This window comes from Venturia canescens, chromosome 4, assembly GCF_019457755.1.
Source record: "Venturia canescens isolate UGA chromosome 4, ASM1945775v1, whole genome shotgun sequence".
NCBI lineage: Eukaryota > Metazoa > Arthropoda > Insecta > Hymenoptera > Ichneumonidae > Venturia > Venturia canescens.
Window position 1 is genome coordinate 1758324 of NC_057424.1, and position 19165 is coordinate 1777488.

General features: G+C 37.4%; 2 protein-coding genes across 4 annotated transcripts in view; one reads left to right on the forward strand and one right to left on the reverse strand.

Annotated features, from left to right (window-relative positions):
- Positions 1-17917, forward strand: part of ry (xanthine dehydrogenase rosy) — a 359506-nt gene extending 341589 nt beyond the window's left edge. For all 3 annotated transcript variants that reach the window (XM_043415814.1, XM_043415816.1, XM_043415813.1), the window contains 7 exons: positions 13823-14189; positions 14477-14622; positions 16058-16364; positions 16459-16701; positions 16943-17197; positions 17347-17514; positions 17636-17917. In XM_043415814.1, the coding sequence (XP_043271749.1) occupies positions 13823-14189; positions 14477-14622; positions 16058-16364; positions 16459-16701; positions 16943-17197; positions 17347-17514; positions 17636-17680 (1531 nt within the window). In that variant the 3' untranslated portion in view covers positions 17681-17917. The remainder of the gene's footprint in view (positions 1-13822; positions 14190-14476; positions 14623-16057; positions 16365-16458; positions 16702-16942; positions 17198-17346; positions 17515-17635) is intronic.
- Positions 17745-18897, reverse strand: Trs23 (trafficking protein particle complex subunit 4-like protein Trs23). The gene is made up of 2 exons (XM_043415825.1): positions 18634-18897; positions 17745-18326 (listed from the first exon to the last, which is right to left on the reverse strand). The coding sequence occupies exons 1-2, from the start codon at positions 18806-18808 to the stop codon at positions 17848-17850; spliced, it is 654 nt and encodes a 217-aa protein (XP_043271760.1). The 5' UTR covers positions 18809-18897; the 3' UTR covers positions 17745-17847.
- Positions 18898-19165: the final 268 nt, after the last annotated feature.

Consider the following 19165-nt stretch of genomic DNA (forward strand, 5'->3'; position numbering starts at 1 on the left):
AATGTACGGCAGTGTTGCATTTATACGAGCGTCAAGAGAAATTGCGAATGACCGCCTACATTACCCGGCCAATGCAGGCAGTCATAGTTTTTAGCTGAAATTGAGTTTTTAAGTTAATGAGAAGGTAGCCCGCTACGATGATGTGCGCCGTCTCAATGCTGTCTGACATAAGAGCTAAGATGGGGCTCTCGTTCGCATTCAGAGCTAAAATATTTTTGTCGCTTGTTTTGTAGTCAATGTCGCACGACTTTCGCGTGGGAGGCATTGATCTGTCGAGTAACGTTAGTAACAATGGGTTGTATTTGAATCTTCTGCATTGATATGACAGATTGAAAGCGGTTAGGAATTCAAACATCAGCTAATGCGATGATCCCGTCACAACTACTTAGAGCATTCGATTTATCTAACCCTTTTTTCGAAAATTCTTAGCACATTCGAATTTTTCGATCGGTCCTTAAGGTTGTTCTTTGAAAAAAGAACATGAGGGTTTTTTGAAATATTGATTTTTTTTTGCATTTCGTATTACCATCTGAGTAATTGCAGAATAACTCAGTAAATATCCATCTAATCTTAATTTCGCGAATGTCAGCCCAACAGAAATGAAAAAAACACCCATTTTGAGCCTTGTTGCATGAAAATCGATCATGAAATAAAGGAGTAAGAAGCTTTTAAAAATTTATTTAGTTTATCGAAATGTGCGCAATCATTAGTTTCTGGAAAGAAAAACGAAGAAGCATAATAGAAAGTGACATTTTGTATATGTAATAGATTTAAGGGAAAGTCTTGTTGTGCAGGGATGTACAGTGTAGTGCTGTGGAAAAAGTGTAGTACTGAAGAATAAAGAACAAAAGATATAGAGTGTGCTCGATGTCGAAAGGTACATTAATGGACACGTCGAAGCCCTGGGACTTACTTCGAGCGTGTGGATATCGAAATTGTGGAGAAGGTAGAGCGAAAGGGAGAAAAAACAGCGTACGAAGATGCGAAATTATCAATAATACTGATATTCTTATTTCTCAATTTGACTGTTCAGAATATATCAAGAGACTCAGTAGAGTCTCGTGACGAGTACGTTGACAGCCCTGTCATCAGCTAGCCTGAGGCTCTCGCCGAGACTATACTTTCTCTGAATAAAACGATTCGCGGTGGTGGGGGTAAAATTGGCATGTGATTTTCTTCAATTGTGAAGCTCATGAGTTATGTACGGCTTTGAAAATTGAACTTTTAGCTAATTAAGAAGTTCTCTGTCAAATGAGCCCAAAATCAGCATGATCGGTGTCGTAATTTCTGAGAAAAAACTTTGCACGGGCTTAAGAGTATGCAAAAGTTACTAACACATTCAGGATTTGACGTATCAAGAGACGCGGTAGCGGCTCGACGCCAAGTATTAAAAGGAAAAACAGCAGCGCGTAAAGAAAAAGCCAGCGCGAGCCCTGCCGCACTCTTATATACGCGAATATGCCGATTTATGACGTCACAGAGTTTTCAAACGGCGCTTGCGGACAAACCATATTATTAAAAAATCTGAAAATTGGTGAGAATTTTTTTTCGATTTTTCCCTTTCCATTGGTCTTTGTTGGGAGTAAATCCATTCAGCCATTCCCGAGATATGTCTCTTTAGAAAATTGAAACCGAACGCTTTACGATAAATTTTGTTTCTTAGAGACAGAGAGGCGTAAGTTGAGCATGTTTACGTTCGGACTTACGGCCTTTGCAAGCCTGGTATACATTTCTCGGCTCTCCTGTCACACAGTACGCTGAACGCGGCTACCCCCTCTCCTGCGCGTCGCCGAGCGAGAGAGACAGAGAAAGTGCGCACAGCGGGGGCAATACCAGCACCTGGTTTACGCATAACATATATATATTTATATAATATATTGAAACGTTTTACGTTTTTTCTCGAGTTTATGAGTGAAAGTGAAGTACGGGATTTCGTGTGTTGGACTCTATCGTTATGACGGGGGTATTTTGTTTTAGGTGTGTGGGCGTTTATCGTTAGATTTGACTGATTTATTATTCGAATTAATTTAATAATAAATTTTTTTTTTTTTTGATGCCTCAGATTCCCTTTCCACGAATAAACGCTTCTTTGGGTAGTTTCATCATCGGCTTTTTTTTTTGAAATCTGAAAAAATACGAATGGATTACTGAGTGCGAGGGCTGCGAAAGGCGAGCCTCGTAGAAAATTTGATTGGTAGCTTGATAGCTTCTGAAAATGGGGACTTCGCCGGTCCACTGCGGCCAAAGACAAAAGTCAAAATAAAGAGATGGGAATATTTTTCTTTGGGGATTTAAGATCCAGATTCATCTAAGCGGGACTTCGCCGGTCCGTAGCGGCCAAAGACGGAGATACTCTTGTCAGAAAATGATATCTTTTTAGTTAGTTGCATAAGGGCCGAGGTCGAGTTTTTACCGTGTATCTCTACAGGATAATCGCTGTCCTCTAGGCCTCGTTAATTCTAAGTTATATCGTTAGAACTTTCCTCCTGCGCTGGACGCTATGCCAGTACACGGAATCGAGTTTTTTCGATTTTATGAGCCGGGCGTGCTCAGGGGACAACACAGGTGGACCCTCGGATCCTTTAACACCTTACAAGATGATAAAATCCGTATCCTGGGAAAAAAGCGTCGGTGCTCGTAATCGTCTACACGCTTACGTGCACCCTATCACTTTCGGGACACCCGGTATGTGCTCGACGCAATGCTTGCACATGCGGGTGATGCTAAAGGGATAGAACAGAACGTGGCAATCGTGCAATACTTGCTCCTTTTTCTTTAGAGCACCGAATATGCGCTAGACGCGATGCTAGTACAATACTCGGCGATGCTACAGGACGGGACGGTGCGAGGCAATCGTGCGATACGATCACTCGGCATTTGGAATTCGAGGAATCTTTCACTAGGCGTCAGGCGCAATGCTGATACGCAGTGATCATAAAGAGACTATGTAGTTTGGAATTATGGAATTTTGACTTCCTGTATGTCCAGTTTGCTCGCCTTTTATATCCGTGATGAACAACATCGAGTGTCTTCTTGGCGGCGATATCTAGATCGATCTGGATTTTCGGATCGTTCATCTCTCTCGTTGCTGGGCAACGATGAGCTGACGCGCTGAGCATAGCGCGTACGGGAGGGTGTGTACGTGCTCGGTGGTGGGGATCGCGGGGCTCGTGCGTGTGTGTGATTGTTCTGTTACAATATATTTTATTTATTAATATTGTAACGTAACGCTCTTGCCGACCTGGCCTGAACGCCGCCACGCGTCGGTTCGAGCTACCTTAATTTTAAAAGGAGTAGGTATGAAAGAAACGTGAGAACGCGGAATTTAGATTTTGAAGAATTTAACAATTCCGATTTATTCAATTTTGATTGATTTCACAGGATAAATTCGTTTTTTGATTTGTGGTCGTGAAATGTTCGCGTTCGCGCTCGCCAATTGTGAAAAATTTTGTTTCACTCGCCGTTTCAAACAATTTTTAATTTACGCGTTTTTCGCCTATTTTCAAAATAATAGTTTCGATAATTCCATCGTGTTTCGATTTTATACAATAAAAGAAATTATTATAGGTTTGACGCGATATAACCTCAAATTCGTACCGCGGCCTTTTTAATTATTTAAAATTTACAAGATTTACAAATTTTACAGAAATCTCGGTTTTGTTTGACTCGGACTCGATTAGTTTCCACTTTGAATTTAAAAAGAGAATTTACAAATTTACAAATCAATTTACAAGAAAAATCATCCCTGATTCTAGCAAGCAAAAAGAAATAAAAATTGGTTAAGTTAAGGAACAAACCCCAGGCTCTGGGATTGAAAGGTCACCGAATCGCTCCGAGATCCTGAGCATCTGCAAGGTTAGGTTATTTACCGTCCACGGGCTCTGGGATTGAAACGTCACCGAATCGCTCCGAGATCCCGTGCAACGGAAATTTGGAAAGTTTAGAGGTTAGGTGCGGACCCTGGACTCTGGGATTGAAACGTCACCGAATCTCTCCGAGATTCCAGGCATCCAGGAAAAATTAGGATAATAGGTTAGGTTGCTTGCCAAAATCAAGAAGGATGTTTGAGGTCAGCCTTTTTGTTCCGAGTCAGAATTTTGAGGAAGGACTGCCTGCCGAATGAGTCGCGCAGCGCTTCTTATAACCGTGTCCCCACCATAAAATCATCAAACGCCGAATTTTCGGTTTTTGGATCGGTTCTGCGCATCTATTTCTAACGCCTTCTCTGATTGGCCCGTTGCCATGATTCACGCCCGCCCGTTGGTTGCGCGGGCTAACATACGATGCGCGGACTACCGCTTTTTATGATTTTCAGCTTGTTCCGATTTTCAATAACAAAAACTTCGATTTGATCCGTTATTATTTAATTTTCTTCATTTTTTAACATTGTTAGTTGTTTTAATATGATTCGAATAATTACAATTGCTAAAAGTCACGTACGCGTCCTATAGCCCATTAACGCTCTATCCGCGCATGCGTCATAAACACGCGTCTTGTTTTATTTGAATTGACACCAATTTTCTAAAAGAAATAATCTTTTCCTTATTTTTCTTCGATTCGTTATAATTTTCCGCTTCATTTGAGCCTAGTTACAATATTTTACGAAATCGCGTTGAATTTTAATTAACAAAACAAAAAAATATAATAGTTCGAGTTTTTAATACGCGGCGCCGCTAGTGTCGTGCTCCGCCGCTTGTATCGGGCCTTTGTATTGCCCTCCAGTACGGCCGCCGCCGGCCAACAGTGACGCGTCTCATCGGTCGTTGTACGCGCTCGGTCAAAACATCGCGCCGCGTCGCGATGCCCCTTTTTGAGGTTATGTTCGGGTTCGAGTCGATTCGGTCGCTCAGGAGGAGGTTACGTTACAATATTAATTAATAATAAAGGATTGTTATAATTAATATTTTATTATCATTAATATATAATATAATATAATAATAATATAATAAAATAAAAAATATAATGATAAAAATAAAATTAAATAATAAATAATAAAAATAGAAAAATATAAAATCCTGGACGACGATTTTCGATGTCTAGGTCGACGACCCCATAGTTTTTTTATGTCCAGACATATTCCTCTATGGCTTTCGTCGTCTAGGTATGTTTTCTCATGGTTTTCGAGGTCTGGGTCGACGGCTCCTTAGTTTTCGATGTCCAGGTATGTTTCTCCATGGTTTTCGTGGTCTCGGATAATTCCTCCATCGATTTCGATGTCTAGGTATATTTCTCCATGGTTTTCAATGTCTAGACATGTTCTTTCATGGTTTTCGTGGTCCAGGTATATTCCTCCATGGTTTTCGATGTATGGATATGTTTCTCCATGGTTTTCGTGGTCTAGGTGGATTCCTCCATGGTTTTCGCGGTCTAGGTATGTTTCTTCATGGTTTTCACAGTCGAGAATGATGTGGCTCCACAGTTTTCGATGTCTAGGTATGTTCCTCCATGGTTTTCAATGTCTAGACATGTTCCTTCATGGTTTTCGATGTATGCATATGTTTCTCCATGGTTTTCGTGGTCTAGATAGATTCCTCCATGGTTTTCGTGGACTAGGTATGTTTCTTCGTGGTTTTCGCAGTCGAGGTCGACGGCTCCACAGTTTTTGATGTCCAGGTATGTTTCTCTCAGGTTTTCGTGGTCTAGGATAATTCCTCCATAGGTTTCGATGTCTAGGTATATTTCTCCATGGTTTTCAATGTCTAGGCATGTGCCATCATGGTTTTCGTGGTTCAGGTATATTCCTCCATGGTTTTCCATGTTTGAATATGTTTCTCCATGGTTTTCGTCGTCTAGGTAGATTCCTCCATTAGCCCAGGCAACGAATGCCAAATTTCACGAAATAAAAATAATAAATCCGAAAGTTTTGAAATTTGGTGACAATGTTCATTCTGGCTTATTATTGAACGTGTTAAAAGTCCTGAGCAATTGAAGGTCCGGAATCGCCGCCATCTTGAAAGAAAGGTGCATTTTTTTGTTTTTGTTGTATAACTCCTTAATTATCATATTTTTTGAAAAAATCGTTATTACAAAAGTTGGAGAGAATTGATCGACCGTGAAACGTTTGGAGTCGTCCTTCGATGTTATACTATTATTATATTTTGATCATGCTCGTATACCTGTGCCACCGGTTATATATAGGTATATATATATATATATATATATATATATATACAAAAACATACGACAGTACCCTCAGCAGACCATAACGATTTGAAATCTGACTGAAAATCGAAATTTTCATGGCACATGCTATTAGGATTTTTCCGTTGTAAGTGTACGTTCGCAGAGAGGTTTTTTTAAGCAACTTATCCATGTGCTCAACGCTCGTCGTCCATTTATTCGGAAAAATATTAGTTTGACGGAAAAATGAATGAAACCTTTTTTAAAGGAAATTTCATGCTCTCCAACTTTTGTAATAACAATTTTTTCAATAAATACGATAATTAAGGAGTTATATAAAAAAAACCAAAAAAATGCACCTTTTTTCTAAGCTGGCGGCGATTGCGGACCCTTAATTTTTTAGGACTTTTAACACGTTCAATAGTAAGCCAAAACAAACATTGTCACCAAATTTCAACGCTTTCGAATTTATTATTTTTATTTTTGCTTCGTTGCCTGGGCTACATGGTTTTCGATGCCTACGTGGACAGCTTCATACTGTTCATTTGCGGGGTATGCTTCTCCTTGGCTTTCGTCGGCTAGGTATGTTTTGTGACATTGTGGCAGAGCCGCAACGCCCCGCGTCGTGGTGGAATCCACCACACCGCTCACTCACTTTTGAAGCGTCAAAAATCGCTATATTTTTCTGGCATTTTCAACTAATTGCGCATCACACCATATTCTTATGTTATTTTAATCAGTCATTTTTCTGTATCGCCATTATTATTAGCCATAAGTTCTTCGGCCGTCTTGGCACTCGCTCGCAATTGTCTACTCGTGAAATTCACCGACTACGATCCCCCTTTCCTCCTGAACGAGAGTCCCCGTCAAACCCTGCCCCGAGCAATTCCCTCCCACTTGTAAAAAGCCCTTCCCCGAATCCCGAGAGGCTGAAACATCGGATAAAGGCTAGTAGAACCGAGTCATGGGACCGATCAATATCATCGAACGTCATCTCGAGAAGGAATTGTCTCCAACTCGAGAAAATCATCGTACGAGTTCCCTGGCGTCGAGGTTCCGAGCAAGAGCCGAGTTAACTCCGGCCGGTACGCATCAGCCCCGCTCTTATCACGAATTAGTGAACCGAAAATTCGCGCCCAAGGCCGAGCTTCGTCCAGGCGGCGCCATCGATCGAGCCGGCTGATAACAGCACCGCGCCGTCAAGCAATCAATCGCCAATCGATAGCCCTCGTCGTTAGCCCTTTTCCTTCATCACCCTCCCTCGTCACCGAGTCGCTACTCCTGCGCGAGATAGAAAAGTCCGATTGGATGATCATCGGCGCGCGCAAGGATCAATAATCAATAATTTATGCGCAACGAGGAAGAACGACGAGCGAGCACGGAGATCACTCACTTCCATCACGATTCCGGCGTGCGTACCACGGCCCAGTTCCCAGTACTTTCAATCTGACTTGTAGTTTTGTTTCGTTCGACCCCAGTTATTTTGTCCCAACGACCACCGGCTTGATCCTTGGAGACCATAGCGGCAATCTTGAGCCCGAAAAACCGTACGACGCATAATCTCAGCGCCAAGTAAGTCGTTTTCACTCTCTTGACTCTGCGACGAAGACACGTGGTTGTTTCGCCATCTTCGTCGTAGATCGCGTCTCGATTTCGCCGGTCACGTTTTCATGGTCGAATTTTCCCCGAGCCCTTCTGGCTCGTGATCGATTCTCCCTTGGTTGTGATTTATCTTGGAGATTATTCTTTTTGCGTTAAATGCGAGTGAGTGCTGTGGTGCTAGTATTAAGCCCCTTTTTAGCGTGATCTACCCCCCCCCCCCCCCCGCTCCTAGCCCACCGGCTTTGTCGTCGAGTCGCGCATCGTATTTCGCCGAACCATTATTGTAATTGTTTCTTTTTATCGTTTGCAACCTCACGGGTATATGTAAGACGCCTGAGCGACAAGTGCCCATCGACCCGAAGATTTTGAGTCTCAAAAGCATTGAGCCATTTTCCACCGTTTTCTTTTTCTTTCTCCGAGCTAGCCCCGCTCTGTACGTTTCCCCCCGCATTAGCCGTAGTAGTTGAGTCCTCTGTTGTTAACATTCGAGATCCGAAGAGATCGACCTGATTTATTTTTGTTACTTTTTTGTAAAAACTAACTGGCGCCCAAATTGGTGAAATAAAGCCTATTTTTTGTTATCATTTTTTTCTACTAAATACTGATTCCTTATTTATTTCATTTTTATTCCCCTTTTATTTTTAACCATTTCAGCCAGCAGTGACGAAAAACCCCGTCACAGTTTGTACATAGTTTTCGATGTCCAGGTGTATTATTCCATGATTTTTTGATGTCTAGGTATATCCCTCCATGGTTTTCGTTTTTTTTTCATAGTTTTCGTGGTCGAGGTCGACGGCTTCATCGTTATCGATGTCTAGGTATGTTTCTCGATGGTTTTCGTGGTCTAGGTTGACGACTCCACAGTTTTCGATGGCTAGGTCTGTGTTTATATAGTTTTTTTTCTCTAGGTATATTTTTCCATCATTTCCGTGATCTATAACTTTCGATGTCTAGGTATGTGTTTACATAGTTTTCAATGCCTAGGTATATTTCTCCATGGTTTCGGATGTCCAGGTATATTTCTCCATAGTTTTTAATGTCCAGGTATGTTCCTTCATGGTTTTCGTGGTCCAGGTATATTCCGCCATGATTTTCGATGCGAAGTCAGGAATTCCATAGTTTTTGATGTCTGGATATGTTTCTCCATGGTTTTCATGGTCTAGGTCGACGGCTCCATTGTTTTCGATGGCTACGTCGACATCTTTATGGTTTTCGATGGCTAGGAAATAGTTCTTCATGGCTTTCGTCGTCTTGGTATGTTTTTCCATGCTGTTCGAGGTCTAGATCAACGGCTCCGCAGTTTTCAATGTCCAGGTATGTTTCCCCATTGTTTTCGTGGACTAGATCGACGACTTCATAGTTTTCACTATCCCGGTTGATAGCTCCATAGTTTCCGATGTTGAGGTGAATTTGTCTATGGTTTCCGGTATAAAGGTCAACGGCTCCATAGTTTCCGATGGGGCGGTGAGTTTTTCTAAGTATATCTAGGTTGACGACCGCATGGTTTTCGATGTCTAGATTGACGACTGCATGGTTTTCGATATCTGGTTGACGGCTTTATTGTATTCCATGTCTAGGTTGGCGACTATAGGGTTTTCGACGTCTAAGTGGATGCCTTCATATTTTTCAATATATATTCGTTTTCTGAAGTTGACAAATACAGTGAATGAAATACGATTCCTATATAGTTGTCACGGCTCGCAAAAAGAAGTGAAATCAATAAATATTAAAACTTCGAAAAGTAAAAAAGGCACGCCAAGTATTAAAAGGTCGTGACCGTTATTTTAAATGATTTTCTATATTTGCATTGTCAATGAATAAATTTAAAAAAAATTTAACTGTGAAAAAATATGAAATCTATTGTAACATATACAGTGAATGAATTATGTTTCCTGTAGGAATTCTGAATTTTGAAAATAAAAAAAAATTAGATCATTTTCTAACGTAGCCAAGTACAGTGAATGAATTGCAATTATTAAGAGATTATCATCTGTTTTTATGCTAGCTGGGGTTATAAACTTAAAACGTTTTACACAATATGATACAAGAACCTTTTATAAAGAAAAGCATAAATACGCGTACAAGTGCATGCATTGTATCTATACGATGTACTGCACAAATTCATTTTCAACATTACACACAAGCTTGGCGTGCATGGTTTTCAAATGGAAGCTCGGCGAAGGAATGCCTCATCCGTCCATATATTTGAAGAAAACTGGATGATCCTCTAATGGAATTGTTTTTTAATTTGCCATCCCTTTTCCATCCAACTGTTTTATTGAGTAGTTCGACGTGAGATCTTGCGCTGTGTACACAGAGAAAAATATTCATTCTCGACCAGTTCGACTGATAAATTCATTACTTCAAATGTTTCCTATTCAACGCGTTTTCTTTTCTCAATTCAATGTTTACACAGCTTACTTCTTTGTTCATCCATTTCAGTACTTGTGTAATTCATCCAATTATCTGCCCATTTGGTAAAAAAATGAGTGTTCTGACAAACGAGTGAAAGGGACGCGTGGATAAATTAGAATGCGTATGGGCATGAAAGAATGGCCGTATCTATCTACTATTATTAAGAACATTAAACTAATAATGAATCGCATTTCAACAAATTTTTAACCGGATTCTGCCATACAATTCCACTTTTTTACGATTGATTTTATTTAAATGAATAGTAATGGACCGGACAAGTACTTTTAACACATATTTAAACATAATTTGTATCGATCCAATCGACGTCGAATTTTGTGAATAATACCAGAGGATCCTGAAGGTCTGAGAAGAATCGATATTCTTATAAGTCTCTGCCACCGTAGAGTAACATATGACTAGCTTCTATGTGATTTTTTTGGATTTAAAAGCTTCTTAGAACAATTTAATAATGTCAAAATTTGGAGTTACTAATAAAATACTTCCCCACCGATTGATATCATAAATTTTAGTGCTGCACGTAAATGAAATCGTAATTTTTTTCAATTCATTAGAAAATAATTGGCCTCGAATTGATATAATAAATTTTAATGCTGCACGTAAATTAGATGGAATTTTTTTCAGTTGATTTAGCTGTTCGAATCTAATAAGAAGAATGAGGCATCGGTTTCCAAAATGATTTTAAGCGCCATTTTTCGGTTTTTTACTTTTACTTGCTATTTGATAGTTCCGACACTTTAAAAAATAGATAGAGATTAGTTTTTTTTTAAAGATAAAGTTTTTTCAAGATTTGTGAAATTTTTTTCGAATTGTTCTGTATTTTTTTTTATAAAATAATTTTTTTTATAATTTTTAAAAAAATTTTTCATATCACGCGGTACGTAAATGGACGTTTTTGCGTACGGTTCGCGTACACAAAACCCCCATTTCCGCACCTCGTAATATAAAATTATAAGAAGTTGTTTGATCTATTCTCTCGAAACTTGCTTCAAATGGCCAATTTATTACTGAAGGTTATAAAAAAAACCATTTCAAACGGAATGAATAAAAAAAATTGAATCTGCTAAATCTTGTTCATGTATCAAAAACGTTTGGTTCAAATGAACAAAACGTTGTCAAATAAATGCAAAAGTGACGAGTATATCGGATGACGAATGAAAAAAATTACAAACATAATGATATGTATTAAAAAAAATTACGAAACCAACTGTAAATAATTTCAAAAATACAATTAAGAAAAGCTTTCACAAATCATTAAAAATATATTATATTTAGAAAAAATAAAAATCCGTAATTATATTGTAAAGGAAAAAAAAATTCAAATAGAACGTGAGAAATTCATTCCTACGGGAAGCACCCGGAACTTGAGAAAGTTCGAGTGAATCAAAAAGTTACCAAAAAATCGCATCAAAGGGAAAAGTCATTTGTTACTCTATGGTGGCAGAGACTTAGAAGAAAATCGATTCTTCTCAGACTTTCAGGATCCCTTGGTATTCACAATATTCGACGTCGATTTCGTATCGGTACAAATTATGATTAAATATGTGCTAAAAGTACTTGCCGGGCCCATCATTTTTCATTCAAATTGCTCATTCAAATAAAAATCAAACTAGACCTTAATTAATGTATTATTTTATGGAACTAGTATTAACGCTGCCATTACACGCCCACTCCAATTCGGACATTATCCCATATACACTCCCATCCAAAAGTTTGGGTTCATTAGTCGAAATTTTTACCCACACTAAAAGTTTGATAGTTCTGTCAAACATTAACGCAATCGAATTTAATATACGTCATTTTGAAGGGAATAAATTGAGCTTCAATTTGCGGCCTCTTAAGTTTGTTTACGTTTTTTTTTCAGCTGGCACGTGCTTTAGAACAGAGCCGTTTTTTGAGACATTTTTGGCCTTTGTAATAGACATTTTTTTTGCTACTTTTCTCTATGACAGCTTTGAAGGGGATAGAAAAAGCTTCATTTTTGTTTTTTACAAAATATCGTACAATTTTTTTTCGCACGGTTATCTTAATTTCAGCAAAAAATGAGGAGTTTCAGAAATTGTGGCGTATTTCGAAAATTTTCGGGGTTTCGAGAAAATGTCAAGAGGGTAAAAAGTTGTGTCAATTTATAAAAAACTTGTTCTAATTATTTTAAATTTCGTTTTTGAAATTTTTATTTTTTATTTTTTTGGTCAGGTCTCGACTGATAGTAACTTAAGAAATGCGGGGTTTGGAATAAAATTTTAAGAGGATGGATCAGTCGGTATATCGCAACCGTAAGTGCGAGAGAGATAGCTGCAAATTCCGAAATCGAAATTCTTTGACACAGTTTAACCGATTCAAAAAAGGCTCTGTCAGTCGATTTTTGCCATCATTCAGCGTAGGCTGACCGAGCCTTTTTTTAATCTGTCAAGCTGTGTCAAAGAATTTCGATTTCGAAAACTCCAAGTGTGGTTAGGCGACTGATCCATGCTCTAAGTTTCAATTTGAAATTTTGAACTCACTGATATTTTTCAAATTTTTTTGTTGATTTTTTCAAAACAAGTGAGGTATTTTTTTTAGATTTCATCGCAATCCCCATATCATTTCGATAGAAAATATTATTCTCTCTGTCTCTTACCTTATTTTCATCTGTTTCTTATCGATGTTTCTTATCGTTTTTGGCTTTGAGGACTGCGATACACCGATCGAGCTTCTATGGGAGGGGCTTGATCGAAAAGTTAGAACAACCTGCCCTTTTTCTGCCAGCGATTTGTGGTGAAAGCTTGAAGATGATTGGGCGGTTTGGATCGAGCCATAATTACCACATTGTTCGAGCGAATGCCCCGACTCGTCAACGCAGTCCTCAAAGCCAAAAGCGGCTTTTTCGATAAGAAACAGGTGTAATACGGTAAGAGACTGAGAGAATAATATTTTCTATCGAAATGATATGGGGATCGCGATGAAATCTAAAAAAAAGTACCTCACTTGTTTTGAAAAAATCGACAATAAAATTTGAAAAAAGTTTCAGTGAGTTCAAAATTTCAAATTGAAACTTTCTTCCCTACTAAAATTTTATCCCAATCCCCGTATTTCTCGAGTTACTATCAGTCGAGACCTGACCAAAAAAATTAAAAACAAAAATTTCAAAAACGAAATCTAAAATAATTAGAACAAGATTTTTATAAATCGACACAACTTTTTACCCTCTTGACATTTTCTCGAAACCCCGAAAATTTTCGAAATACGCCACAATTTCTGAAACTTCTCATTTTTTGCTGAAATTAAGATAACCGTGCGAAAAAAGATCGTACGATATTTTTTAAAAAACAAAAATGAAGCTTTTTCTATCCCCTTCAAAGCTGTCATAGAGAAAAGTAGCAAAAAAAAAATTCTACTACATTGGCAGCCGGTTTACAAAGGCCAAAAATGTCTCAAAAAACAGCTCTGTTCTAAAGCACGTGCCAGCTGAAAAAAAAACGTAAACAAACTTAAGAGGTCGTAAATTGAAGCTCAATTTATTCCCTTCAAAATGACGTATATTAAATTCGATTGCGTTGATGTTTGACAGAACTATCGAACTTTTAGTGTGGGTAAAAATTTCGACTAATGAACCCAAACTTTTGGACGGGAGTGTATGTCTCAAGAAAGGTTTAAAAAATAATGGCATAATGGATTTGTGGAATAGATTACGAAGACCGGTACGTTGCATGTTGGACCGGGATGAAGATATGATGATAAGCGGTGGACGACATCCGTTCATGTTCAAATATAAAGTGGGTTTTACCAAGGAGGGTCTCCTCAAAGTTGTCGAAATTTATATATACAATAATGCCGGCTACTCCATGGATTTGTCACACTCGGTTTTGGAACGTGCTATGTTCCACTTTGAGAACGCCTACAAAGTACCTGTTTCCAATGTTTACGGATATGGATGCATTACCAACTTGCCATCGAACACAGCTTTTCGGGGATTTGGAGGACCTCAAGGAATGTTCGCCGCTGAAAATATCATGTGGGATGTTGCCAATTATCTTGGAGTTGAAATGGCAAAAGTAGGTCATATACAGAAAAAAACCATTATTTTTTTTATGAAAAATCAACAATTTTGTGGGATAAAATTTTTTTTTTCATTTCTTGAACGATCAGAGTTATAAACTTTAATTGTTTTTTTTCAATGTCTAAACTTTTTTGCTCCCAAATATTTATATAAACTGTACAAACTTTTCATTTGTTCGAATTATCAATCCATAAGATAAGATGGATTGATAAGTCGAACTATCAAAATTTTAATGATTATTCCCACTAATTTTCATTTTTCATCATAATTATTTTTCTGTAGTTGTCAGAGCTGAATCTTTACAAAGAAGGTGACACGACGCACTACAATCAAACTCTTATAAATTGCCATTTAAAAGAGTGTTGGATCGAGTGTATATCATCGGCCAATTATGCTGAGAGATCGGCAGCGATAAAAGTATACAACAAGTAAGTCTGCTTCGTAAATCAAGGTTTATTCATCAATGATACTGAGGTTTTGTCTGTTTCCCAAAATATCAGAACCGAAATGGAATATCTTTGAACGATGAAAACTGATTTCCAATATTTGGCATTCAGAGGCGGCAGAGTTTCACTAGGACACCGGGCGATTCTCCATCGTGTCATTTAGCATAAAATATAGATATATTCGCCATTTTATAGTCGTCAACGGTATATCTATACTAGGGTGTGTCGAAATAAATCGATATTTTTTTTCGGGCTCTACAAGCATTTTTCTTCTTATTATGCCAAATGATGAAGCTAGCCGAAAGGACAGCCCGAAATAAAAGAATTTCGGCCGGCCCACCGCATATTTTTATTTTCCATAAGAATATGGAAAATATCATTTCATGTATCATTTCCTATTTTCGAGGTCGCTTTTTTTAATTGATGTATGAGTTCATAATTAAAGTCTATGAGTGGGAGGGTAGCAAGTCGACACCGTTCAAAAACTCTTTGTTTCAACTGCCCGGTGTAACTTGCCTTTGTGCAACTTCTCAACACGCCTAACTTCCATTTATGCCAAATACAGAAAATTCCCAGTAAGTAACTCGAGGATATTTCAACTTCCCAGCGCTACTTACCTTTGTACAGGATGACCATTTTGTTGAATAAACCTATTACAATTTTCTAAGTTACATTTATTTTATATTCACAAAAATTACGCTAAAATTACGTAGAATTTTGACAAAAAATAGGTCTTTTTTCGTGGAATCCAACGAACTATCAAAAAGTTTTTATAGAAATTATGAAAAAAATTATTGAATAAAAAAAATTATAAACCCTCCGAAAATTATTTCAACACTACAATTGAGAAAAAAGTTTACAAATAAGGAAATTAAATAAAAATAAAAATCAAATTTCATAAAAAAAAATCAGGAAAAAACATTCTATTAAAATAAAAATCTAAATCAGAAAAAAACATTATACAGAAAAAAAATTCAAATGAAATGTTAACAACGTCAAAGACACCACTCGTCAGAAACATTATAAATGTAATAAATAAAAAAATCTCGCTTGAAAACGTTTTAAACACCGATGCCACATTCTTTCCATCTCATTCTAATAAAAGAATAACTAAATAAATTGAAAATGTTGCGATCTGAATTACGTACGGCATTAAAATCAATAATATAAATTCGAGGACAAGTATTTAATATATCGGAACTTCTATAAGACACATCAGGAACTTGAGAAAAATTTCGTGAATCAAAAAGATTACCATCTAAATTGTGTGCAGTTGTAAAATTTATGATATCAATCAGTGGACAAGTATTTCATTTGTAATTTCCAATATAATTCCATTGAAAAAAAAATATCGATATTTTGGCATCACTCTAGTATATAGGAATATTAAGCCACGACGAATTTGTCTTTTTTGCAGAGAGCATCGTTACAAGAAAAAGGGAATTGCAGTAATACCAACGAAATTTGGAATAGCTTTTACAGCATTATTCTTGAATCAAAGTGGGGCTCTTGTGCACGTTTATACGGATGGTTCTGTGTTGATAAGTCATGGAGGAACGGAAATGGGACAGGGCTTGCATACCAAAATGATACAGGTAGCGAGTAGAATACTGAAGGTGAATCCTGACAAAATTCACATATCAGAAACTGCGACTGATAAAGTACCAAACACTTCAGCAACTGCAGCGAGTGCTGGATCAGATTTGAACGGAATGGCTGTAATGGTAAATTGAAAAAGCATGAAAAAAACACTTTTTATTGCAAGAAAATATTTGAAATGAATTAAATCTTTTTTCTTTTTATGATTCAAATATTCAGAATGCCTGTAACAAAATAATGAAACGGATAAAACATATAATCGATGCTAGTCCAGACGATACTTGGGAACAGTGGGTCTCGAAAGCATACTTCGAACGGATCGGTCTGTCAGCAACCGGCTTTTATAAAACACCCGATATTGGATATTCTTTTGAAACAAATTCTGGACATCCTTTCAATTATTACACTTATGGAGTAGCCTGCACCGAAGTTGAGATTGATTGTTTGACTGGGGATCACCAGGTTTGGAGTTCCCCAAAAAATTGTATTACATTGTGTGCAGCATTGCTTTATTGAGAAAATTAACATTTTTTATGTTTGTAATTAAACTGAATAGTTTCGGTAGCTTGAATCAAGTTTCAACGGAACGATTAATTTTTTTGAAGCATAACAATTGAATGTTTTGAATTCACCATTGTTAGTTATTCTTAGGAAGTTGTGATTTATGGTAATCCGAAAGTTTTCGGGAATTTGTTTCATGTAGGTATTGCGGACCGATATAGTAATGGATTTAGGGAACAGCCTGAACCCGGCAATAGACATTGGCCAAGTTGAGGGTGGATTCATGCAGGGTTACGGATTATTTACCCTTGAAGAGCTTATTTACTCGCCAACAGGAACAATGTATAGTCGAGGACCTGGAGCTTACAAGCTTCCTGGTTTTACAGACATACCTCAAGAATTCAACGTCTCTCTGTTGAAAAATGCTTCAAATCCACGAGCTGTGTATTCATCAAAGGTATAAAAAAAAGTGTCGATAATAAATTTGTTAGACAAGTCAGTGGAAATTTTTTATGAAAACATTTATAATTCTTGATCTCTATGAACTATAGCCATAGAGTGGACATAAAAAAAAATTGAAAATGAGTGGCATCAAACTTATTTCAGGCTGTCGGAGAACCTCCCCTATTTCTCGCATGTTCAGCATTCTTTGCCATTAAGGAAGCAATCAAAGCAGCTCGAAACGACGCAAACATTACAAGGCTCTTTAGATTAGACTCCCCGGCTACTGCTGCCCGTATTCGCATGGGATGTACTGACCATTTAACAACAAAGGTGAGACAAATTTGGTACCTCTGTATTAAAACACATCTCAATACGAAATCAATCAGAGAAGATTTGGAATTACTTTTTTTCTGAATGAGTATTCTCATTAATTTTTGTCTTTTCACAACAGTTTCCGGTACCAGATAACAAGAAATCTTGGAACATTATCCCTTGAGTTGAAATGAGTTGGGGAAAAACAAATCACATTTTTGTATAGTTAAGCGTTGCTGTACAAAATATTATTTTATCGTAGCTAGTTAATATATTTTTCAAATATATATTACAAATTTGAATTATGCGTTTATAATTATGGATTTTGTTACTTAATGAAGTATGCAACGATTAAACACTACTTATACCAGATTTCTCTACTGTATCCAATAAAGCTTGCAAATTCGTTTCGAAAAGTTCACATCTGATAGGCATTTCCAATGAATAAAATGGATTTTTTAATGCATAATCCGCGTAAAGCTCGTAAACTCTCTTGGAGAGAATTTCCATACCAGACTGCGATGGTTCAGCGACAAGCATAAATTTTACACCTGTCAAGGTTTGGTAACAATACAGTCTGAAAGTATCAGACTCCAGTACTTCGATTCCGGAGCACCGTGGCTCAGGACTCAATTGACTTGCTATTGCGAATAATGGATAGAACATTGAAGCAAGAAATATTTTTTCATTGGTGGTCATTTTTGCTCGACAAAATCTCAATGTAATTGGAAAATTTTTCTGCTGCTCCAACATTTCCAGTACATCTTTTCCATCCTCAAGCTCACGGCTGATTACAGGACTCCCATTTACGGCTGTTAATACGTGACCAACTATAAATAAAAAGATTTCATTTATCTGGACTTTTTTTTAACGGATCAAACGTTAACGTGTCCAACGAATCGTGAAACGTGGAGTTTTGATGATTTGAGTTTTAAACAGTTAAATGTCAAAAAATCTAGTTCGAACCTGGAAAGTTTGTATTTTGGATAGAGGTTAAGGTCTGAGTATTTAATTCCGATAGCTTGAGTTCTTTGTCAATTGACAGTATTTCTAACCGGGAATTGGATCGCATCAGACTTTTGAAAGTTACGGATTTCGATAATTTGAATTTACGCAAATAAAAATATTTCGATATACCATTTATTCCATCTCTTTGTCCAAAAGCAACGACAATCTTCTTATTCTCGTAGGCCAATTTGATATCCAATGGATACGAAAATACTTTTTCGTTTTCGACTTTCGGCACATTGTGATCATGATTAAATATCAAACCTCCTGATTTTGAAACTATATAAACACTGTATATTACCATTGTCTTTATTGTTATATTGAACCTATTGAACTATTGAACATTCGTGAACATACTTCTTCTCTATTTAGAGGCCATGCGAAGACACCTCCATGAACTTGGCCGAATGATTTTAGATTGCTGAGGGTACGCCACGACCTCCGTTAACTTGGCCCCCCCATTTAATTATTTTAAACTTTCGTTAATGCAAATCGTTTGAGAGTCGTTAGAGAGAGTATGAGAGAAAAGAAAAATTGTTTGAGAGTAATTATTTTTTTCGTAGTAACGATTTTATTTTTTGGCGTGAAGCTGGCCCCTATTTTTTTTATCTCCTTTAAAAATGGACCTAGACGTTTCATTTTTTTTTAATCGATTGAGAGA